The 23,913-nt window shown below is 37.9% G+C and overlaps 2 protein-coding genes across 2 annotated transcripts; one reads left to right on the top strand and one right to left on the bottom strand.

Annotated features, from left to right (window-relative positions):
- Window positions 1–296: 296 nt before the first annotated feature.
- Window positions 297–8,113, bottom strand: LACC1 (laccase domain containing 1). Its single transcript, XM_050332668.1, has 6 exons — window positions 7,983–8,113; window positions 3,741–4,330; window positions 2,999–3,180; window positions 2,370–2,535; window positions 1,572–1,797; window positions 297–1,164 (listed from the first exon to the last, which is right to left on the bottom strand). Exons 2-6 carry the CDS (start codon window positions 4,300–4,302, stop codon window positions 990–992), a joined length of 1,311 nt encoding a protein of 436 aa, XP_050188625.1. The 5' UTR covers window positions 4,303–4,330; window positions 7,983–8,113; the 3' UTR covers window positions 297–989.
- Window positions 8,114–10,338: 2,225 nt separating this feature from the next.
- CCDC122 (coiled-coil domain containing 122) lies at window positions 10,339–18,235 on the top strand. The gene is made up of 4 exons (XM_050333516.1): window positions 10,339–10,463; window positions 12,828–13,226; window positions 14,273–14,389; window positions 18,029–18,235. The coding sequence occupies exons 1-4, from the start codon at window positions 10,350–10,352 to the stop codon at window positions 18,176–18,178; spliced, it is 780 nt and encodes a 259-aa protein (XP_050189473.1). The 5' UTR covers window positions 10,339–10,349; the 3' UTR covers window positions 18,179–18,235.
- Window positions 18,236–23,913: the final 5,678 nt, after the last annotated feature.

Raw genomic sequence — 23,913 nt, 5'->3', positions numbered from 1 at the left:
TAGTTCTACTGTTAGCAATCTCTCACTGTCTGTGTGTCAGCAAACATCATGTCTATTGTAAAATCTAGAGGCAATTTTTTTTATGGCCAAAAGAAAACAGTGCATACTTACAATTTGCTTAGTAAGACACAGAAGTCCAACTACTGGTCAGTAAAATTAACTGAGGCTAAATTCACTCAACTTCTTAGATATTTATTGAATAACCTGCATTGTGGAGACTGTGTCAATGGACATTATCAAAGCACTGATGTTTAAAGAAAAGAATCATAAGGAAATATGAACATACATATCATATATTAAGAGTCTTAGCCCTATTTTTATTACAATCAAAAAGTACAGAATAGTGAATGTTCATATATTTTCAATGTCTGCCCCAAAAGCAGTTTGCTTGCTTCTCACTTTCAAGTTATTTTCCATAGGAAAAGTCTTTTAAGTGTTTTGGAGCTCTTCTTTAAAGTAATCCAAAGTAGAAAATCAGTCCTATGCACAAAATTCTGTAAGGCTTCAGCTGAAACTACCCAAGTTGAGTGTTCTCAAACAGTTAAGATGCCATACAGGCTTCTCTTCCTCTATTACTCAGGTCATACTTAACTTCATTCAACAGTATCACCCAGAATTTAGTGAAGACTGGAGTTTTTTGTGCTTTCACCACCTTAAAATAGTGAAGTTTCTGCAAAATACTTCGTCAAGGAGGATCCATAAATGTGGAGCTTGCATCTGGTCTTGCAGAAGGGCTTTGCCAGTTGTGTGGCTTGTCCTTGTTTCCTTTGCACCCTGTCTCACACAAGAATTGTTGTCACACACCCTAGATATTTATTCTTGCCTCAGAGTGGCAGGGAAGGGAAGAAGCACGAGAATCTCAAGACCCATGAATTCCTTATTGCAAGGCATTGAAAGGAAGGAGGAAGAACTTCTATGAGGAGAGCAGAATGCCAGACAATGTGGCACACTTATTCTCTTAATACTATTCCAGAGTAAGAGACACTGTCTTAGTCTTTGATTGATATGAAGCCAATCTGTGTTCCAAAGTTGGCGCCATCACGAACGTGAGAATAAAATTTATCAGGGTGGCATGTAGTACAGAAAGTGACATTTTGGTTCTGGTCTGTGATAGAATCATCTTGGATGTTTTCGGGAAGAACCCCTCCTCTCTCAAGAAGAATCCTTAAAAAAAGAAAGAGAAACAGAAAATAACATGTTTTTGTACATCCTCACATTCTGTAAGGCGCTATCTTTAAGGCAGGACCTCAAGTGCCAGCTAAACAAACTGTGCCAATATTGTGATTGGGACTTTCATTTGCCTTTTTTTTTTCTTTCTTCCAGAGTTAGACTAAATTAATCACTTTCCCGCAACCAGTGAAGCCACATTAAAATAGAAGTTTTGTCTATAATCCATAAGCTACCAGTATAACAATAAAATAATAGCTGAAACAGCAAAAGTGAGTAGGTACCATTCATTCAAAGGTATCATTTGTTGACCTGCAAAGTACTAGAGAGTAGTTTAACAGAATATCAAAATAATTATTGATAACTAAAGTGAAATTAGTCTTTTGTTCACTCAGGAGGCTTACCGTGTTGCTCTTCTAATATCAACATAAGGATTTGCAGAGTCAAATAGTCTCACACACTTCGGATCAATTCTGTGAAATTCTTCTGCTGATTCATGAGGAAGTTTATAGCAGCAAGGTCCTACAGATGGGCCCAGCACCACAAGGATATCTTTCACGTTACAGCCATATTCAGATACCATAGCATTTACTGTGGCCATAGACACTCCTAACAACGTGCCTTTCCATCCTGTGAGAAATGAGAGGTTGAAAAAAAAATTGTGTGAATAGTCTCTTTCATTTTCTAGTACATTCTAGAAATATATGCTATTATTAAAGGTATAAATTAGGAAATATATTTACACCTAAAATTAAAAAAAAAATCTAATAATAAATTGTCTTTTTAAAAAACCCAAAACATACACATTAACAGCTATCAGTTTGCTGATATAATTTTGTGGAGATGGAAACTAAAGAGAAGTGTTTAGTTTAGAATTCCAGAATTCTTTTTTCCCAGTGTCCTGGTTTGGGCAATTAGAGCATACCTTATAGCTCCTCTGTGCTTGAAACATTTAAATGGGAATATGACAAGAGAAATATGCCAGAAATATGTCAGAGTCTTTTTTATAGTGGTTTAATGTTATTTTAGAAAAAAAAAAAAAAGACGAGGCTCAAGATAGGGACATTTTTTTGAACAGACAGAAGCCAAGTTTGCACTTGGGCATTGTTTGGAATAGGTAGAAGAAAGCCCAGCTTTGAGTTCTCGTATATCAATGTGAGTCCTGGGAAATCTTTGCATTGCACAGGGAGTGCAATTCCTACCAGAATGAGCAGCACCACAGGCTTTTCTGACAGGATCAGCAAATAGAACGGGTATGCAATCAGCACCTGGAGCTGCTAACGTAACACCTTTCTGATTCGTAACTATTCCATCATAGCTGTCAGGCTCTGTCTTTCCCATAATACACACAGCATTAGCGTGATTAACCTGTCAAAACAAAACCAGAACATGGACAGTGATATGGCATCAAAACAACCCAGTTCTGTCTAGTACAAAGTTTTTTCTTTGGCATGAAACACTCTTCTGCACCAACTGATTATGCGTGGAAATCAGGCACTCCCTTGTTCAAATGCCATGCAGATGTATCAGTAGAAAGCCACTATGGAAGTGATGGTGTATTTTTCTTTTAGGAGGAACTGCTCTGATCATTTATCTGATTATTCTACTCTGTGGTAAGTTAAATGTTTGAACAGACTTGGAAGAATCAGCGCTGCTTCTCCATATTGTGCCAAATGGCTGATAGTTTGAATGGCTATTCCCTCAGATAAGCTGCCAGCTGGTTCTCACAAGTTCTTGCTGACAAAAGTAAGAATAATGCCTACAGTTTTAGCCAGTGACACATGCAGGAAGATATGATCCATTTACTTAAATCCATTGTTTTATAAGATACCTTAACTCTGTGAAAAGCCTCTGGGTTAAATCCTGCAGCATTAGCTAGCCGACGGAGATTTTCTTTAACAACAACTTGTGGGTCTCTCCGCTTGGAACTGCTGAAGAGATTGCAGGAGCTTAGAGTTGGTATATATGAGATCCCACCTGTCCTTGTGGTGAAGCCATGCAGGAAGATATCATCTGGCAAGGCAAAAAAGTAGACAACAAATAATTGCTTTCAACACAAGACCAGGCCAGCTATTACATAGTTTTATACTGAAGAGACCTGGAATCAGCCAATGAAGTTGATTATTTTTTTACCTTGTATTTAGCTGTGGCATTTACATTTAAGGATTCTAATTTCCTTCTTGCTCATAATCATGCTATAGCAGGGACACTGAGGTGAGGCATGTTTGGGGCTGCAGACCAGGAGAAACTCTTGCCCTGCCTTTCCAGATGATGATGGTAACTGTCCAAATGTGTAATTCACACACAGAGAAGAGGAGATTTTACTGCCCACAGTAATGCCCTCACTAAACCCAGGACTGTCTTTCCTCTGATCATGCACAGGCCTGGAACAGACTTGCCAGTCTTTTGCTGTATTTCTACTGACATGTCTCCCTCTTATAGTCGTGATACACTATTACAACATCATATAGAGTTATTTGTTGCCTGAAGACATTTCCAAATCTTACCCATTTTGCAATTCCCTTGAACTTGGTAACAGTCTCTGTAAAACTACTAGCTGGAACTCTCTTTACCTGGAATCAGGGAGGATCTGAGGATGGTGAGCTCCCCTTTCAGGCTTGGCAGGCTTTCCAAGTGCCTCTGAATCTCACTTTGAATGAGTGCCATGTCCTGTGAAGGAAGTGTTTGCCCTTCACCCTGAGGTTCAGGTAGGTTTTCAGAGTCAGATGCCACCTGTAAATCCTCATATTCAAACTGGTAGACTGCTGTAAAGAGATGGTCTATATATGCTTTCATTAAGTCTTTTCTTAAGGTAGGGAGAATAACTTTAATGATGCTTAGGTCTTTTTCATCCAGTCTCTGTTTGATGGTGTACAAAGCAGCAGCTGTAGTCAGAGCACATACCACCTCCAGTTTTCTCTTCAGACTCTGAAAACCTCCCAGAGCTGGAAGCAAGAACTCTTGTTCACCTTTCCTTTCACTCCCCTGCCTCTGGCAACACATGACATAAACAAATGGAGCATGGATGGAAGAGCATTTCTCAATAGTTTCCAGTGTGTTGCATAGTAATCCTTGGATGTTGTTCTGCAAGTTCTCCGGGAGGTTGAACAGATCTATTAGTACTGCTTCCACCATATTCCAGGATATTTAAAAGTTTCTACAACTGTCAAGTAGTAACAAGCCATGAAAAACAAACAAAAAGGTATGAATCAACTGTTAGTCCAAACACAGAATAATGGTATTAAGGCAATGAATTCAGTGATACTGGGTAGAGCAGGTACAGAGCAGTTAATTACTAACTCAGGATTTCCTAGCTGCATCCAAAGAAATTGCAGCAAAAGAAAACTAGAGGAAATGGGAATTATTATGTATTTATTTAAGCATTTAGGTATTTCCCTACCACTCCACCTACCTCCAGCTTTTCCCAGGTCAGGGATGATGAAAGGTTAGTACATAAGATTAGATTTATTGAGTCAATTAACCCACATTAGCCTAATGGATCTTCTTGACATCTCGTTGATGGGCCCTCCTCCAGCTTCCAGAGGGCAAGAAAATACAGAGGTTCCTTAGTTTGCTGGGACTGGAGGAGTTTCTGTAACAATTTTTTTGGAGCTGTTTACGACATCGCTGAGGTGGAGCTCATGTCTTCTACCCCTCCTGGCAGCAGAGTGCTGGGCTGTGAGTTCAATGACATTTTTTCCCACCAGACCTTTTGTACTTCTCCCTTTTGAGTTACCAAAAGTATTGACTTGCTAATTTCTAGCTTCTGTGTGAAGGGGCACGTGATTGGTATAGTTCTTCTTTTCAGCACGCACAGGAACTCAGCACAGGTTACTGAAACTTTACCTAGTAATACATGAAGCACTTAGAACAAAATTAAAATAATGAAATACTGTGCATAACTTCCTGCCTCGGTTTTATCACACTGCTAGCTGCACTCTTTGCTTTGAAATCAAGATGTGTTAAGCTTATCCCAAACCATCCTATCATTCATGTTTTCTCTTGTGGCCCATAGTGTAATTCCAGGTTTGGTGGTTTTTTTCCCTTTTCTGAATTTTTTTGATCCAGGCCCAGCTAGGCCTACCTGTGAAAACTTGTCCATCTATCTCTTCACCTCTCTGTTGCTATGAGAGCCTATTTTTCATGCCCTCTCAGAGGTGTCTTACTTTCTTTTCTCTCCCCCTGATAAACTTTCAGTTTCAAGTGCAAGCCTTCCGACGTCTGTAACAAAAAGTTAGAATCCTCTACTTTGGGAACCTCAAAGACACCTATTTAGATTTCATGACTAAGCACCATGCTTGATCTAGTAGAAATACACATAGCTTTGCCACCAGTTCTAAGACCCCGTAATAATTTAGAGTATTCTTTAACACTGACATTTGTTGTACAGCAACAACTTGTTCATGGATATTAATTTATTTGTAGGAAAATTCATATCTTTGCAGAAACAAAGAAATTGAGAACTCTTTTGAGTCTTTGAAATCAAGAAGTAATTAGTACAGGAGTAACCATTAGGAGTACAAGGAATAATGGGCACAAACTGAAAGAGGGGAAATTTAGGCTAGATATTAGGAAGCAGTTCCTTATTGTGAGGGTGGTGAGATACCAGAACAGGTTGCCCAGGGAGGTTGTGGATGCCCCAACTCTGGCAGTGTTCAAGGCTAGGTTGTATGGGGCTTTGAGCAACCTGGTCTAGCGGGAGGTGTCCCAGCCTAAGGCAAGGGGATTGGGACTAGGTGATCATTAAGGTCCCTTCCAACCCTTAACATTCTATGATTCCATGATCAGTGCTCTGCTACCAGAGCTAACTGCTTAAGATAGTGCCTGGCACTATTTTCCTGCTCCAAGTCCTCATTCTCCTGTAACTACATGCATGCTCTGGCTTTACAACACTTCATTGTTCTGCAAAAATACTACTTCTGTGTGCACTTGAGGCCTACCATCATGACAGACTGGGGGTACTCCTTGGCATTTTATGCTTTAGAATGGATTCCCAGAGCTTCTACACTCAAATGAAAGGTCAAAGACCTTTCTGGTTTTAAGGGACAGTTTATTCAAAGGTTTTACTGAAAACATTCTGTGTTTTCTTCATTGTTCTTTTCCCCAGACTGGAAGAAAAATAATCCTGACTGAAAATGATGTTTTCCTTTCTGTGAATTGAACACTTACAAAGATTAACTAGTGACTATCAAAACAGGTAGACTGAAAGTATCAAAATGTGACAGCAGATAAAAGAATCTACCAGGGAATTTATGACTCTTGATTTTGCTCAGAGTATTATTTACACACAGCTGATAATGGATTTTAGAGAAAACAGCTTGCTAAGAAAACTGCCAAAACAGGCTCATGTCAAAGACCATGCCTTGGGAAATGAGAGTATTTCCTTTCCTACCCTGACACTCTCTGTGGGAGGCCTGTCAGAGTATGACATGATCACAATCTAGGTATAGTTAATAGCTTTATATAGGAAAAACAGTACAACAGAGGGCTGTACATGAAAACCAGATTATTGCTCCACTTCAGCTATGTCAACAGTGGAAGGTAAGTAAAGTTCGTTGCTGTCCTCATACTTCCCCAGAAAAATACCAGCAAAGAAAAGGTGGAAGGAAAGTGTTTACTGAGGGAGAGGTAATTGTCTACATTGTTAAGTTGTGTGTGTACTGCAAAAAGTCCAGAGGGGCAATTACTGGGATGTACACATAGGAAAAATGGGGCTGATTCATCCTTCCAGTTTTGCATCACAGAGTCCTAGCGAGGTCAGTGGTGTCAGAAATAAACTTGCTTACAACTGTAGCAAAACGAACTCCTTTTTAAGCCCCCCTCAAAAAAAAAAAAAAAAAAAGAAAACCCTTCTCAAAATACAGGCCCGCCAAGCACAGCAATGTTTTAGCTTACAGGAAATGCATTCACAGTTATCCAGGTTTGAAGTAACATGCCCTACAGTCCCAGTGTTCCATGAAAACCACATCAAAAAACTTATTTACTAAGGAGTTGATCATACTATTACACAATTCAAGACAAATACTTCCACAAACTTGAAGCCAAGGCCACACATTAGCTGTTTTGCTCACTCTCTTAAACTGTTTGTACAAACATTTGGAGGGTAAAGAGATTCTCCCGCACTGATATCAAGAAAAAGAAAATCAAAGAAAATGATCAATAATGAGAAGAGAGGTAAAGAGGGTAAGAAGAGTGAAAAGTAGAAGGGCAAAGTGAATATAGAAAAGCAACAACGAAGGAAGAAAAACCAAGCTGCAGAGAAAAGACAGCTTAGGGTAGAAAAAAGATGCAAAAAACCCCCAATTTTCAAAAACCCCAGCAGTCCAATTATAGAAATTCCCTCTTGGTCAAGACAAGATTGCTGACAATTTCCTGCACCTTTGAATCCTGCTGGTCACCTTATATTTGTACAGAAACTCAGAGAAATGACATAATTTTTGGAAAATTAAAAAGGCAAGAGATATTTAACACCTGAAAGAGGGAGATGCCCTGAGAAAGAAAACAGGTCATTAAAGCTGCCCAAATGAACAGGGATAAGAGCACATTTGTAAAAAATTTCAACAACAGAAAAAAACCCAAAAACCAACCCCCCAAACAAATAAACAACAAAAACACAAACAAACAAAAAACAAAACCAGGGGGAAAACATATTTAAACCTCCTAAATGGAATTACAATAAAACATTCTGCCTCTCTTAAGTGAGGTGTATTTAGGCAAGGTCGAAGAAAGAGAGATAACCTCATACAATGAAAATATTAAAGTACATGCAGTTTTTATAAACAAACTCAGAGTTTAAAACACAGGAATTTACTTACACAGATGGACAATCCCTTTAAACTCTTGAAAGATACCAACTGATATAATACACACACATTTCCAGCTTTATATATCTCACTTCTTTCAGTCTTGGAAATGATTTGTACAAGATGGAAATTCCTATTCTATGTAAGATAGCACTGGGAACCTGTATTTCTTCTTTTTGATGGGACCCTGCTTTGTTGCTGATTCCACCGGAAAGAACAAACTGTACCGCAAGGGACCGGCACGATTAACAAGTGTCTGGGTAGCGCTGAACCCGGAAGCAGCGTTAACCCTGCCATGCAACTCCCTGCTGCAATCACACCTTCTAATGCACCAGCTTTGCACAACCTCAAACCCGCTCAGAAACGTATGGTGGAGTGAAACAGAACAAGAACACAAAGAAGTTCAAGGAAAACTTGTGCAGACCGAAGGAGTTTCCTTTTCTGAGCTATAGCTGCACGTTCCGCTGAAGAATTTGGCAGTCAGTCAAGGAAATGTATATTTCGGATGCAGAGAGAGAGGTTATGAGAGGTTAGCCTTAGGGGCCACAGGCCCCAAATGACAATGGCAATTTCTTGTTGCAGCGGTTAGAAATTTCGCAGAACATAGTGAGAAAGTCTTAATCCTTTGACAGGACAATGCAAAGGTTAAAAAGGTAAGTGGGGAAATTATGGATTTATATCAGACTTTGTACAAAAATCAAACGGTAATAAATATGTTTTGTCAGCTGTGTTAAAATCATAGTCATGGCAGTTAAGTATATGACAACTGAAGAACAGGACAAGAAAAAAAAGGAACAGAGGAATTAATAAAATCTGATTTTCTATTAATTGCTGTCTCCTGTTCCTCCTTTCCTTGCAACTGCAGTAAACATACATTACTGCCAATTCCAAAACACATCTGGGGAGTACTCTGGCATTTCCTCTCCTGCTCTTCCTTCCAACTTGAGCTGGGCAGAAGGATGAGAGCTGAATTCTCCTTGTTCTCCCTCCTGAAGAGAACTGATGGGGCTATCTTGTCCTTCCCCATCTAGACATCTCCCTTCATAACATTTGCAGAAATCGGTCATCTCTGAGGCTTTCCAACCTACTGTGGCTGAACTAGGTCATTAAAAATTAACAGGACCACTTGGTGGAGAGAGACCAACGCAATTATTTTCTTTCCTTCAGCCAGACTAAGGAAGAAAAACTAATTACTGGGGTAATTTTTGGTGCAGAATGCTGAGAAGGAAAAGGTCAGGAAATATCCAGGGTTACAAAACAATAATTGAAAAGTGACAAATTGACAACTCTGGCTCAAGTATTATATTCAGCCTAGGCCATTTCAAAAAAAAAAAAAAAAAAAAAAAAAAAAAAGGTGAAAAACCCAGATCATATGAAGAGATAAGTAGTTAAATTATAAAATAATTGTTATAAAAATATATAGTTTTTACATTTATTAAGTAGTTTAATGTATCTATTGTGTAAGTTGTTTAATATACTATTTCTATATTTAAGTTGTTATATGTTAAAAATATAAACATTCTAAAATTGAATTATAAACATAGTGCAATTTAGGGTTAAAATCCCTCAACCTGGAGTTCAGAAGAATACGAGTGGGCACCAGGCAAGTCCTTGCCTACAGCACAGGACACCGCACAGAGCAGGAAAAACTGGGCCACGTCTCTTCTCCGTCGCAAGCCCAGTGGTGCTCAGCAAAACCTGTGTTCTCTGCACAACAAACTATGGCAGCAAACGCAGTTTCATTCAATGAATTAGGTAACCCGGGGAACTTGGAAGCGAGAGGAATCCGCGTAGAACGCCCTCAGCCACGGGGCGGTGAAACCGCTAGCGGGCGGTGAAGCAGCCACCCGTTCCTGAAGGCGACGGCTTGTTCCCGACGTTCTTCCTCGGGCTCCTGCCGGGATCAGCACCTCTCCGGGCTCCTGTGCCCTAGCCGCGGTTCTCCGGCGTGCCCCGACCCCCTACCGCCGCATCGCCGGGCTGCCCCTGGCCGGCGATCCCGGGCGGGGGAGGCGCGGCCGTGGCTGCGCCCTGAGGGGCGGCGGCCCTGTCGGTGCAGTGAGACTGCGGCCTGCGTTCACACACCGAGGGTCCCTGCTGCGGGCGAGCGCTGCAGCAGTGTGTTTCATAAAATTCCGCAAGCAAGCCTTCTGATTCTCAGTGATTAGCTTTGAACGTCTGCCCATTAAGAACCTGTTCTCACTAAGTAAAAGGAGCCTAATTAAACAGTGAGTTGATCTGCGATCCCACGGAAAATCCCTTAGTATTGTTTCACCAACAGGAATTTTCATCAACAGGAATTAAATGAAATTAAGATAAAACAATTCACTTTTTTTTTTTTTTTCCGCCCCCACCTCTAGTTCTTCACTTTCGCCTAAAATGGCCAAGCAAAATTCTCCATCGCTGGTTGAAGTTGTAAAAGAAGTTGCAGAGCAGCAGCATTTACAGGCATCAGAGATAGAAAAAAGCAAAACACTTCTTTTCCAATTGCAGGTAATAAACCTTGTTTAGAGCAGTTTAATATTTTTTTTTTTTTAATTTTCCTTAGGTAAAGAAGTGTTCCTGTGAAAAGGAGAAGCTGATAGTATAATATTTTTCTGGGCAAGTGTGATTGTAAGGCAGATAATCAGATACATTTAGGCTTAGTCAAAACTGTGGATGTGTACTGTTGTTTGTAAGGCCACAACAGAGCTAAGACTTCATTAGAGCAGGTGAAACTTTTGGGTTTTACTTGTAAAAAAAAAAAAAACAAACAAAAAATCCCCAACAAATACTGAGCTGAACACACAAAGCAAATCCACAATAACTAAATGCAAAATTAGGTCTTTTAAAATTGTTTTTTATAGTGATTTCCTAAGAAATTTGGTGGGGGAGAAGGGGAGGGCAGGCAAGAAAGGATTTTAAAACAATTTTTTTGGTTCTTTTTGGCAGATTTTCACCAGCCCGGATAGTCTTTTTGACACAAAATGACTTTTTTTTTTTTTTTTTTTTTTTTATTAAATGTGTGTTTGAAGTGGGTATCCTAAATAGTCATTAAACACTGCCTTATTCATTACTGTTAATTAGAACACTGGATAAATGTAGTTTTGGTGAAGACTGTGATCATTTATTTCCTAAACTCTCTGAGAATTTATTTAGCTTTCAATTATTATTTAACCTTTGAGATCAAATTTCCTTTGAGTGACTTACTTTTAATTCTGAGGAAAGACACGATACCCTTTGACATTTTTCAGTTTTGACATTTCTCCCATCTCTTCAATGGGAGAATGGGAATGGAAATAGTAGAGTTCCAATTATAATATCTGTGAATAGCTCTGCAACTGAAATAATTGATGTTCGAAATTTTGCACAAAGATAAGTTCTCTGAAGTAACAGTGAAAACTTATGTTGCTTAGAAATGTCCCTGAACTGACCACATTTTGCAAGTTTTCTTCTACTGATACAACATCCCATAATATAGTATGATGACACTGCAACAATAATTTGTCACCAAACAATTTAAAAAAAAAGCCCACAGAAATTTAGAGCCCTGGGCAATTAAGTTCATTTATTGTTTCCTCTTCTATACCTATTTCTTTTTCTTTCAAAAAAGCCCAAACCCTAGGATATTCTATACAAACATTAATGTCAGAACAGCAAAGTTAAATAATTAGGAACTTTAAATCCAAATGCAGAACTGCTTTTCCATCTTTACATCAATTCCCATGTGTGCATGTCACAGAAGACATGGAAACCAATAATTTCCTTTCAAAAATTTACCATCTTTGCCACTAAGATCTTTTGCTTTCCTATCCTCAGTAAAAGTGGCTGGCAGTTATAAAATCCTGTAAAACTGTAGCCCAAGATTTCTAAATTAAAAACTATGCAGGAACTTTTGTTCTTAACAGTTAATAATGTCTTAATCTGTTCAAGACATTGAGTAAGAGATTTCATACCACTCGTAATGCTTCCATTAGGGAAAAGATAATAGGCGACATAATTCACAGTGCTAATTATCTCACTTAGTGCACTACAGTTGGCAGGGACTTTGGGTGGCATTCATCATAGCTAGCTTGCATGGCCTACAGATCAGATGCTACGCCTGCATTAGTCATCTAGGCTCCCTTGCTAGTCGTCTAAGAGAGAAAAACATTTCTGAGGCAGCACTTCAGACCTTCCATCTTAGATTTACGTGTAGATGTGGTGATAAGGGAGATGGCTTAGCAGTGGACTCATGGTGGGTTCAGGGTTGGACTTGATGATCTTAGAGGTCCTTTCCAGCCTTAATGATTCTGTGATTTCTTACGATGGATGGAAGTACTGCTTCCTGCTTTTGTTTGCTTCTCATCAGTGAGATGAAGAGGCCTTTTTAGGGCTTGATACATATTTCTTGTGGGGTTTAAAATAGTAGGGATTAATCCAACTCTCAAATACTACTGTGATGAAGACAGGATTAAAAACCTCAACAGAACAGGCTAGTTAAGCTCCATCACCTGGAACACCATTCTGTGTGTTTGTGTGGGTTTGTAAGTTATTTTAGTTATTTTTAGTCTGATTAGGACTTTACCAGATTTCAGCTCTAAACAAACACTAGGATTGGGTTTGATGTACCACGTCCTACGTATCTTGCAAATATGAGGAATTTAAAGTTTCATATTTTAGACTCAGTCTAAGGGGAGAAAACTAAGTATTCTTGCATTGTGCCTCTAAGGTAATGATCTTAAGAAATGGAACTCTAATTATATTCCATTCAAACCACATTACACAAGTTAAAAAGAAGACTCTGTTGAATAAATATAAATTAATTACAGTGTTTAAGTAGACACTTCATTTCCCCCCGAAGAAATATTCTTAACATACCACTGAAATATTTTACAGGCAAAGTTTCAGGAACTAGAAAGGGAAATGAATTCTATTCTGTTAGAAACAAAGACAACAGAAAGAGAAATACATCTGCAAGATGATGCCATAGAAGTGACCAAATATCACTGTGAAAATCTGGAGGCCCAAGTCAGAGCCCAGTATTCTGAAAATTTAAAGCTGAGGTGTGATGCAGAAACAGTGCAAGAAGAGTTTGAGGTGATACTTGCAAGAAATAATGAATATAGGGAAAAAATAGAGAATCATAAACATCTCTTTTGGGAGATGGAAAATAAAATGCCAGTTATGATTGAGCTTGCTAAAAAGAAGGCTATTGTTGAAGAATTAAAGACAAAGAAAGAGGAGTTAACGCGTGATCTCCAGAATCCAGAAGGATCTGTTATAAAACAAGTACAGGTATTATATTTCCTTTTTAATTTGTTTCCTTTTATGTGAAATATTTCTGACATAGTTTTTATAATATGGTTTTTTGTCTAATATGTTTATGGTTCATGGGAGACTGACTACAAGGGAATATAGATTATTTATAATGCTACATTAATTAAAGAAATTTTTAATTTGTTATGCAGTGAAAAAAAATCAGCCAGTGTTATCAAACTTTACCATTGGATAAACTTACAAGGACACTTTTCAGAATTCTGTGAAAGCTTGCCATGTTGTTACATTTTTCACGTAAGAACACACTATTCTTTAAACTTTCCTGTCAACAAACTACAGTTGAGGTGTTTGCCAAAAGGAGCAGATTTCATGAGATGATGATAGAAAGAAGAGAGGGCAAAACAATTTGTTTTATTATTTTAGTCTAACACTGTTGTTTTTACTTGACCCTAATTGCAATACTTATTAAACAATACCACCTATGAATTTTTCACCACAAAATTTTGCCAGTATATGAACAAACACAACTATGAAGTTGGAATGGGATCACAGATTTCAACTCTGATGTAATTTGCGTTATTGAAAATCTGGTGTTACTCTATTCGTGTAAATGGATGAAAATTTGTTTGTACAACAGACCTTTAAATACTGATAAATAAAGACTTATTAACACTATTTCCCTATGAGAAGGAAAAATATATCTCAGCTTTACATTAAATAGTCATTGATTTTGCAATAAATTACCCTTTATACAAAATAAAGACTCCCAAAATGAGTTCAAAGTCCTATATTGTTGTAGTTTTCATATTTCAGATCAAAAAGATATATTCTTTCATGTCTAAACCCATGTTATAAAATATTTAATTAATAATTTTAATTAGTCCTCTTACATTATTATTAAATTATTATTCATAGGTTTATTGTGAAATTGTTTATTATAGTCCTTTTTCTAATCTCTAGTAATGGAGTGAGACTGTTAAAATGTGACATTTTTAATAAGCTTAACAGATGTACTGTGCCACATATCAAGGAGTGGATTTCTGTATCTTGACTTACATCTGCAGGAAGAAATTACACTTTTAAAAAGTGAAATCACAACACTGAAAGATTTCATCAATCAAAAAACAGATTTGCTGGAAGAAGAGAAAAAAAAGCATGCTAAGCTTAGAAAAGAAATTGAAGTGAGTAATTTAAATAAAATTTAATTACAGTTCTCTTGACAGAATATAGATAGTGCAAATGAATTTTGAAGTACTTTATACATCATTGCTGGCCATACATTGTTCAAGTATATACAGTAACTATGCTATCTTAAACTCTGGGTACTGATACCCTTTCTAAAATTCAGAGCTTTATTGCTGTCTTGAGAAAAATCAAAGTTAAGAACATTTTTTTCTTAAGTCTTTTAAGAAGGAATTCAGCTGTGAAATTTTAGAATGATGTCCTGAAAAGAAAGAGGTCACTGAACGGTAATAAAGCAAAATGCACCTTTTAAAATTTCTGTAATACTTCTGTAATACTTTAAATTTCACTGCTGATTTGATTATTAATTACTTGTCTCATGGTTCCTGATGACTCATCAATGGGACAATCAATTGCACGAAGAAAATGGACTTCCCATGAATCTCTCTAATTTGAACTGACATTAAATTAGGAATAACACAGAAGCTCCTAATTAACTGCCAAGATAAAATTCTGATAAATAGTTAAAACCTTCTCTTTTAAATAATTGAGCTGTATTTTATATTTTCTTCCTTACTAAAATATTCTGTATGTCTAGATAGTTTTAGGTTTGAGGTTTCATGTAATTTATCTTGTTAGTTCAAATAAATGCCACAAAATTTAATTAGCAAAACTTGATAATATAAAGATTAACTGATCTTAGGTTAGCTCTATTGCCCATTGTAAAATGTAGGAGGAAGAAAGAATCATTTTTCATGTGATAGGGAATGGCAGAGAATTTTTAATCTGAAAAGCAAAACACAGCTGCTTTAGAATAGGTCTGTGCTATTCAGCATCTGAGAAAATATTTTATTACCAAGGCAACATCCTTCTAAGAAAGTTCTCTAAACTCAAACTGAAATTAGGCAACCAAAAATAATGTTCTGTTCTGTCCCTGAAATCAATTTTAATAAATAATGAAGGTTAACCTGTTCTTTGGTTGTTTGGATTATACAATCTTTTTGTCTCAGAAGGAAGCAGTTTCAAAAACTAAAACTTTCAGGGTTTTATTTTCTACTAAGAACAACAGTCCAATTTTTAATATAAAAACTGACAATGGGTAGTCAGAGGCATTTATACCCAGCAGTCCTCAGCACAACTTTGGAAAGAACATTCAAGTCAAGCACAGGAATAAAGTGAGATACTAGTCACATGGATGAGCTTCCATTTAGCTGCAGTGGTGGAATTCAGCTACAGACAGCTAAATGTGGTTGTTTGAATGCAAGTGACTACACATGACTCAGGAAAGTTCCATTATAGTCCCTGGAGATGTGGTTAGTGCAGTTGATGCATTCTAGAGATCAGTTCAGTCCATAAACCTACATGTTTACAGCAGGGTGAGTTGCATGGTTTGGTCTTTCTAGACTTTATACTATACATTGGGTAGAGGAAATTGATCTAGTGAAAAATGTCCCTGCCCATGGCCAGGGGTTCAACGAGATGATCTGTGAAGGTCCCTTCCACCCCAAACTATTCTGTGATTCCATGACTAATAAATTTGCAAAGAATATACGAATCAGATACAAGCAGGTCATTGCATCTGATCAATGAGTTTGCTGTTGCTTTAGGACTTCTGGAGCCTTTATTCAGGAATCATTTTAAGCACTCATCCAAGTCTGCCCCTATACAGCCTTATACTTAAATGCCTATAGAATTCCTGTTGAAGCCTTGTTAATGGCTAAACTGGCACTCAAACAGGGTGGACTGACTCTCATAGCCCTGGTGCTCCCACTTTGCTTCAGTATTATTTCTGGTTTCTGACAAAGATTTCCTCAGCTAAGCACATCATGCAGGAAAGTAATTCAGAATGCCTTTCTAAAGCAATTGAATTTTTGAAATTTAAAAAATTTTGATAAAATATATTTCTGCAAAAAAATTGGTGCCTGTGTCCTTCCCCCCGCCACCCCAAGTAAAGTCAGTGATCTGACATTGCTATTTAATGAACTCTACAACTAATTCATACCTGGGATGCTTCTCATCATGCAGGGTACTGATAGACTCTTAAGGCAGCTTGCATACCTTCTCTCACTCCCTTTCCTCAGCACCATCCCCACTACGCATCTCTTGAAGAGCAGAGCCTGTTCCCAGTCTTGGACAGGGATGTCAGCAATAAATCAGGGTGGTTACCTGTGTAGGGACAAGACTTCAGTCATAAGGACTAATTCAAGATGTCCGCAAATAATAGAAAATTATGTAAAAATGTAAAAAATTATGAAAAAATAATAAGAAAAAGAAAGCTCAAAAGACTGTCTCTGCCCATACTGCCCTCTTTCCCCTATGTCACTGTGCAACTACATTACTCTTGGCAGATACTTGCCTATCCTGTCCTTAAATGACCCCAATGGTGGAAAGATCACGAGCACCCAGACAATTTTTTCTAATGGTTGACATATATGTTCCCAAGGACAGTAAAAAGAGCAATTTTTTCCCTCCCCTCTGTCCAGTAAGCATGTTAGTGCTCCTTCCCTCAGCAGATGTGCCAGACAGTTCCCAATAATGATGCTGAGGACACATTTCTAAAAAAAGCAGATAATATTGATCACAGATGTTTCCGTGTCAAACAACGTAGTCCTAGTGACGTTCAGATCCCCCAAGCACTCATTCGGATGAGTGAATCTGACAGCGTCCCTCGAAAAGTTGTGAATGATTATGGTGAAGAGCAAGGCAACATGAAGGAAGACAGCCCATCAGCAGTGAAAGGCGGCAGTATAATTTATAAAACATTAATGAGAAAGTTACTTATGTGAAATTTAGGCAGCAAGACTCACAGGAAGTCACTGGCAGTGCTGTAGTTCTGATGCAGCTGTACACCATCATGTGTATGTTAGGAACAGTGTAATAACATTTCAATAAGCAGACACAAGAGTAATTATACACTACCACTCATATGCCATTCAAACTACGGTAAGCAAGCCCAAATTTTCATTAAGGGAATACCCGTTATTTCCATTTTGATTATAGTGAATACTTTTACACTTCAGAATGCAAATCTTCGGAGAGTTGTCTGCAGCAGCCATTGTTCTCCATGTAAGGCAGCAATGAGGGCAAAATTGATATACTACTGCATTGCCGCAGTGTTGCCTGCCTAAGAGAAATGTACCATTTTAAATGCAATGCAGCTACAAAGCTGCTACTACAGCCATCTACGTTACCTCATTTGTATTCTCATTTATACACAAACACAATTGTCAAAGAATGAATTTTTTTTCCTTTCATTCTGGAGCCTGAAATCTTCCATGTACGAACTGTTGCTACAGTGTGAGATGCTGACTCGTTGGGTGAGATTTACTTCGTTAAATTTTAGACATCTACAGAGCAGATACCCACACTGAACTCCTCATTTAAGGTCTTAGTGAGACACAGCTTTCCTTTCCTTATTCAGAAAGTGAGGCATGATTCATATTGTCCTAAAGCAGACTTAGATGAATGGCTTCCTGGGTATCTGTATCTCTTCAGTAGCAGAAAATAAATGTGTAATGACTTGGTCAAATTTTAAGATGTACCCTCGGACACAAGTAAGGGAGCTGAACCCACCTCTGTAAATAGTTTTATTTGAATGAAATTTTGAAGTGAATTTTGTTCTTTTTTTTTTTTTTTAGGTACAGAATAAAAGATATGGTGCTATTTTAAAACGTTTACATTGCCAACTGAACAAAGTCCATTCAAATAAAAGACAGTGGCACTGGAACATTCAGCAGCTGGAGAAGAAGGCAGCAGAACTAAGAAAGTGTCTTGGAGTAGTGGAGTGACAAAATATTATGTAACAAACATAACAAAGCTAGAATGTGGGTAATATTTTCCAGGCAGGGGAGCTTTTTTTTCCTGGACATATTACAACTCTTAAATAGCATGATAGCTGGGCCAGAGCTTGTTGATTTCTTTCTCTTAGAAGTGTTTATCACTTTCATTTTCTGGCCTAAACTAAGATTTTTGTTTGTTTGTTTAGGCTTTTTTTTTTTTTTTTTTATGTAACCAGAGACCATCCAGGAAGAAAGTTATTGACACTTCCAGGTGTTTTCAAAATATGTGCCAATTTTATCTAAAAAGTTATTTTTTCTAAAAGTCAACCAAACAAAATTTGACAAGTTCCTTTTTATTTAATTCGGTCTTTGAAGATTGGGATCTACACTGCTTTTCCTACAGAGAAATGAATATCTGTGTATATTTGCGTTCCTGAGAGAACAAAATTCTAGATCTTTTATCCACATCCCTTTTCACCGCAACTTACTAAGGTGCTCTGAAAGCTCTGATGGCCTCTATTTGCTGTGTGGGAAATTCATATAGCTGATGTAACAGGTTGTTTGCCCTGTGTCTGCCAGGACGTCCTGGCATGAGGCCAAGGAGGACATAGGCTGTCCAGGTGTAAAAGGCTTGGGAACAAGTACATTCAGAACTGGGTTTCAAATAATCTGACTTCAACTGATCTAATGTATGTTAGCAAAGAGGAGGGAGTAGGTTAAGAGAGTAATACATCTGGATAGCTTTTGAAATGGAACAACTCACCCTCAAGAGATAGGAATGTGTTATAGGTGATTGATTTTAGAGGAACTTATTATCTAGAGGATCTTAATTAACTAGTGTCAGCCATCTAACATCTAAGTGCTTAATATTTGGTAAGATGACTCAACATAAATGACAACCTATTAAAAATTCTTGTTAAAATAGCAGTGAACAGTAGCCGTTTTCCTTTACCTTCTTTTTATCACGTGTTTGCCATTTGAAGAATTTACATTGCTTTCTCTACTCTTATACTTAAGGTAGTAGTTCTGTTTGGACATAACTTGTAAAATTTATCTCTTTTATGAAAGTAGCTTTTTATTTAAGGTGTTATCTTGAATAATTTTGATTTATCTTTACTCATGAATATAAAATGAAGACTTAAGCAACTTGACTATTTACTCTGAAAAAATGTTAAACTGCCTATATATTGTTAGCTTAGGAAAGCAAAGCTTAAAATGCAGTACTATTATTACATTCATATATTCAAGTATATTTACATTTCCCTTAATATGTTATTTCCCTTTAATATAAAGTTATTTTAAGCAATATCCTGACTCATGAAGCTTCTCTCTCAACATTGTTAGACTCTGAAGGTTTTTTGCCATGGTCTTTTTCCTTTGCAGTAGTATCAACCAGTCTGCTTTCATTAAAACAATAAAGTAGAAATGAAAACCTCAATATCCTATGTTATAGTAACAGTATGTCCTGAATATCGAGCCTTATCAAGTATGTAGCATTACTGTTACATTACAACTGTTTATCCCTACGCAGACCAAAATAGCATGCACTTGATGCATGTGTATCTTCTAGAAAGGGATCCAAATTTGAAAAAAATCAGAGAATTTACTGTTACAGTTATTTTCTTCTCTTGTTTTGCCTGATTTCTAATTTCAACTTATTCAGCCATCCAGAAAAATGAATGTACTTTATATGAAGTAGTTTCTCTCCATAAAAATACTTATATTCTGTCTTCTTGATGAGTTAAATAGTTCAAGTCTTCCAAAGTTATTGACTGTCAGATTTGACCAAGAGCTTTAGCTTAATGTATACCCTCAAAAGTGGTAAAATACCTGACATTTTCAGGGGATTAAGACTGTATGCCCTTAAATGTGCCTTTACCACTAATATTGTCTAGTTTTCATATTTAGTTTCTAATTATTTAAGATCCAGAACAATTAATGCATCAAAATACGTTTTGTATCAGCTACACAAATTACTTCAACCAAATTCACTTTGACATTTATTACCATGGTTATAAAATCACAGTTTAACCTTGCACTTTATTACCAGTTGAAAACAACTCTAGCAAACAATCCAAACCTTCTCATGTAACAAAAATATCACACCTTTGTTTTTCTTTTTGACCAGTGAAGATGTTCATTATTACTTCCCTGAGTGTTAGGGTGGTTTCTATGTATCAGTACATGTACAGCATGACTCACTTATATCAGCTAAATACCTTGGACTTAGAGTTTCGTTGTTCCTTTTCACAAATCTCATTGTTTCAATATGTCAAATTACTTTCATAGTTCTTTATACACGTTTTGAAATTGTTTAATATAATTTAACAGATATGCATACAAGAGCTGTATGTAATACTCCTGTCAGTGCTCTCTTCTCCTATACAGAGGCCTACTTATCATTCAAGGCCCAAGTTTTCTCATACTCCTTTTTGCTCTTTGCAAGAGAGTTCACCTACTGGGGCCCTTGACCCCTTCATGGGATCTCAGCTAACAAAGCTGTATTCCTCCTTTTTCTTCGGTGCAAAACTTGCTTTTTAAAAACACGTATTTAAATGGCCTCAGCTTATCTCAGTTGTGCCTCAAATACTCTGGTAACTACTCTGGTAATAGCTAACTCCATATCAAAAAGATCCCTGACCATTTGTGATTCAAACTCATCTGTGCATGCCAGAAAGGAAGTGCTGCATGGTTTAGCTGTATCCCCAAATGAATGGTGGAAGCTTTGGAAATTAAAGCATGCCTCAGCTCCTCAGCTTTCTTGCTACAAAAGAATATATACTCTGCAGGCAACAGCAAGAGGAGTGACTGCCCACTCTGAAAAGCAAAACAAACACCAAGCAGCAATAAGCATGTAAATAACTGAGTGTGTAGGAAAACTTAGCAACCAACGACTCCTACCCACCACTTAGCAAAAGTCTAAAGCACAGGAAACTGGATTTATTCCAACAATATAATGCAATGAACAGGAAAATACTGGGGGAACTCCACACTCGGAGGAAAACAATACAGGTGCTGAATCATTCTTGTCATGCAGTAAATGCACTGGTGTATGATAAAGGGAAGGATTTCCCCATGTTTTAAGTTGATGCTCCACAGGAAACCCTTTCAGTGACTCAACAACCTCAGGTGCTGAAGCAGAGAAAGTGTGTCAGATAATGCAGACATACCTCCTAAGATCGCTGCTCTCACCAAAGCTACATAACATAAACAACAGAAGAGGGAAGGTGGGTTAGAGGTAGACACCAGTGCTGTGCTGCTTTGCCCCTGTTGCAGTTTGCTTTGGCTCTCAGGCGAGTCACTTGTAGAGAGCTGTGTGCATGAGTGTGACAGTAAGTAATGCATGCTATTCTATTAGAGTTCTTACACAATGCTTCAGAGGAAGAAGAAATCATGACCACACTATGCATTGATGATACATCATGCTGATGAAGGTGGGGAAAACCCCAGATTTCAGAACTCTTACCTGATCTTCTGAACTGGATGAATATATCTTTACCAAAGTCATTATTAGATCCTTTGTTAAATGCGGCTGTAGCATGTAGGTCTGAGTCGTGGAGGCAGTGACTTCTTGAGGAATTCCAAGCAGTACTGAAATATTTCTCTTTTAATTGTCTGCTTTGCAGGATGCAAACACTTTTTCAGGAGCACAGTTAAGGCAATGCAATGAACTACCTCAGAAACATGGATTGAGCAAAAATAATTCACAGCATCTTTAAAGTACCACAATTTCATCTGGCTTTTTCTAGCATTTAGAGAAAGCAGCGTATAAAGACCTAACAGAATTAAGAAAAACATTAACCACATACTGCAAAGGGCAAACCAAGATAAAAATATCTCTACCCTCCCTACCCCTGAAAAGAAATTGAACTGCACATAGAACCATAGAATCATGCCCCACCTGGATGAAAGGGGACTATCCGGAGCGACCTGGACAAGCTTGAGCAGTGGGCCTGTGAGAACCTCATAACATTCAACAAGATCAGGTCCAAGGTGCTGCACCTATGTTGGCGTAACTCTGGACATCAGTGCAGGCTGGGAGATAACCAGATCAAGAGCAGCCCTGCTGAGAAGGACTTGAGGGTGCTGGTGGATGAGGCTGAATGTCACCTAGAAATGTGCCTTGCAGCCTAAAAAGCTAACTCTATCCTGGGCTGCATCAAAACCAGTGTGGTCAGCAGGTCAAGGGAGGAGATTCTGTCTCTCTACTCTTCTCTCATGAGACCCTAACTGGAGTACTACATTCAGATCTGGGGTTCCCAACATAAGAAGGACGTGGACCTGTTGGAGAGAGTCCAGAGAAGGGCCACAAACATCATCAGAGGGTGGGAGCACCTCTCCTATGAAGACAGTCTGAGAGAGCTGGGGTTGTTCAGCCTAGATAAGAGGAGGCTCCGGGGAGATCTTATAGCAGCCTTCCAGTACCTAAAGGAGGCTGCAAGAGAGCTGGAGAGGGACTTTAGTGATAGGACAAAGGGGCAGTGGCTTTAAAGTGAAAGAGCGTTGATTCAGACTAGATAGAAGGAAGAAGTTTTTTACAATGGGGGTGGTGAGGCACTTGCACAGGTTGCCCATAGAGTTGGTGAATACTCCATCCTCAGAAACTTTCAGCATCAGGTTGGACGGGGCTTTGAGCAACCTCATCTAGTTGAAGATGTTCCTGCTCATTGCACGGGAGGATTGGAGTAGATGGCCTTTAAGGATCCCTTCCAACTCAAACCATTCTATGATTCTATGAAATCAAACAGAGGACACAGTTTTACCATGTCATTAAATATAATTCTGGTTCAAATTGGTTGCTTACAATCTTTCCAAGTGCGGCAAACTTCTTAATCTCTCCTTTTGTTATTAGTATTGTATAACATATATTCGGTACTTAGTGGCTGTCACATAAAGGCTTCAGTGTTTTTCTGTCATCTTCACGTTACATTAATCAGCGTAATCTATCACTTGCAGAGATTTCAGCGAAGTTATGAAGATTTTTCTGGTGTGGGACTAGCACCGACAGTTTGAAAAGCAGTTGCTTCTTTCCCCCACTGACAATGAAGTCTAACAGTTCCCTCTAGTGGTGAAATGTCTTCTCATATGGTAAAGGCACCTTTCATGTTTCAGTTTTGAAGGTCAATACTTACTGAGAGAATAGTAAATATTTTTACAGAACATGATGTATAAACATAAGCTGTATTTTATTTCTAAAAATTCAGGATGAAAAGGAGATGCTGCGTATTCCAACTATTATGGCAATTGGAGAATTCAATGTATTTATTCTTAATTTTTAATCTGTTTTTAAAGAGGAAGATTTTGGCAAATTTTCTCAGACCTTCTGTTCTAATCTCAGTTATAATGCAAGTACACTCTAAAGAGAACTTAACATTTTTCTTAAAAATAATTAAAAGTTTGGTTTTGTGAGCTAAAAGCAATCTGCTACAATTTTTTCTTTAGGTCACTATCTTCTTAGTAAGAATTGTTCTGTTTGAAATCATTGGCTTCCCGCTCTTTGCTGAGAGTATATTTCAGAATGATTAGGTCAGACTTCCAGCTGACTAAAACTGATGATAGCTAGTAGTTACGGATTTACAACATATTGTGTAAACCTGTGTTTTCAGGCTTCTTAAATAACAATAGCTGAACTGAATCTTTTGGCCTGAAACTGCGGTTCTGTCTCAAGGCCAGTATTCTGGAAAGCTGAAACCTAAGGTATGAATGTCAATGCTTGAGGCTCCCAATACACTTGACAAGAAAAA

This window comes from Myiozetetes cayanensis, unplaced genomic scaffold (genome assembly GCF_022539395.1).
Source record: "Myiozetetes cayanensis isolate MyiCay16 unplaced genomic scaffold, myiCay2020 scf5-8, whole genome shotgun sequence".
Classification (NCBI taxonomy): domain Eukaryota; kingdom Metazoa; phylum Chordata; class Aves; order Passeriformes; family Tyrannidae; genus Myiozetetes; species Myiozetetes cayanensis.
This window is presented reverse-complemented; position numbering and strand designations above follow the sequence as displayed.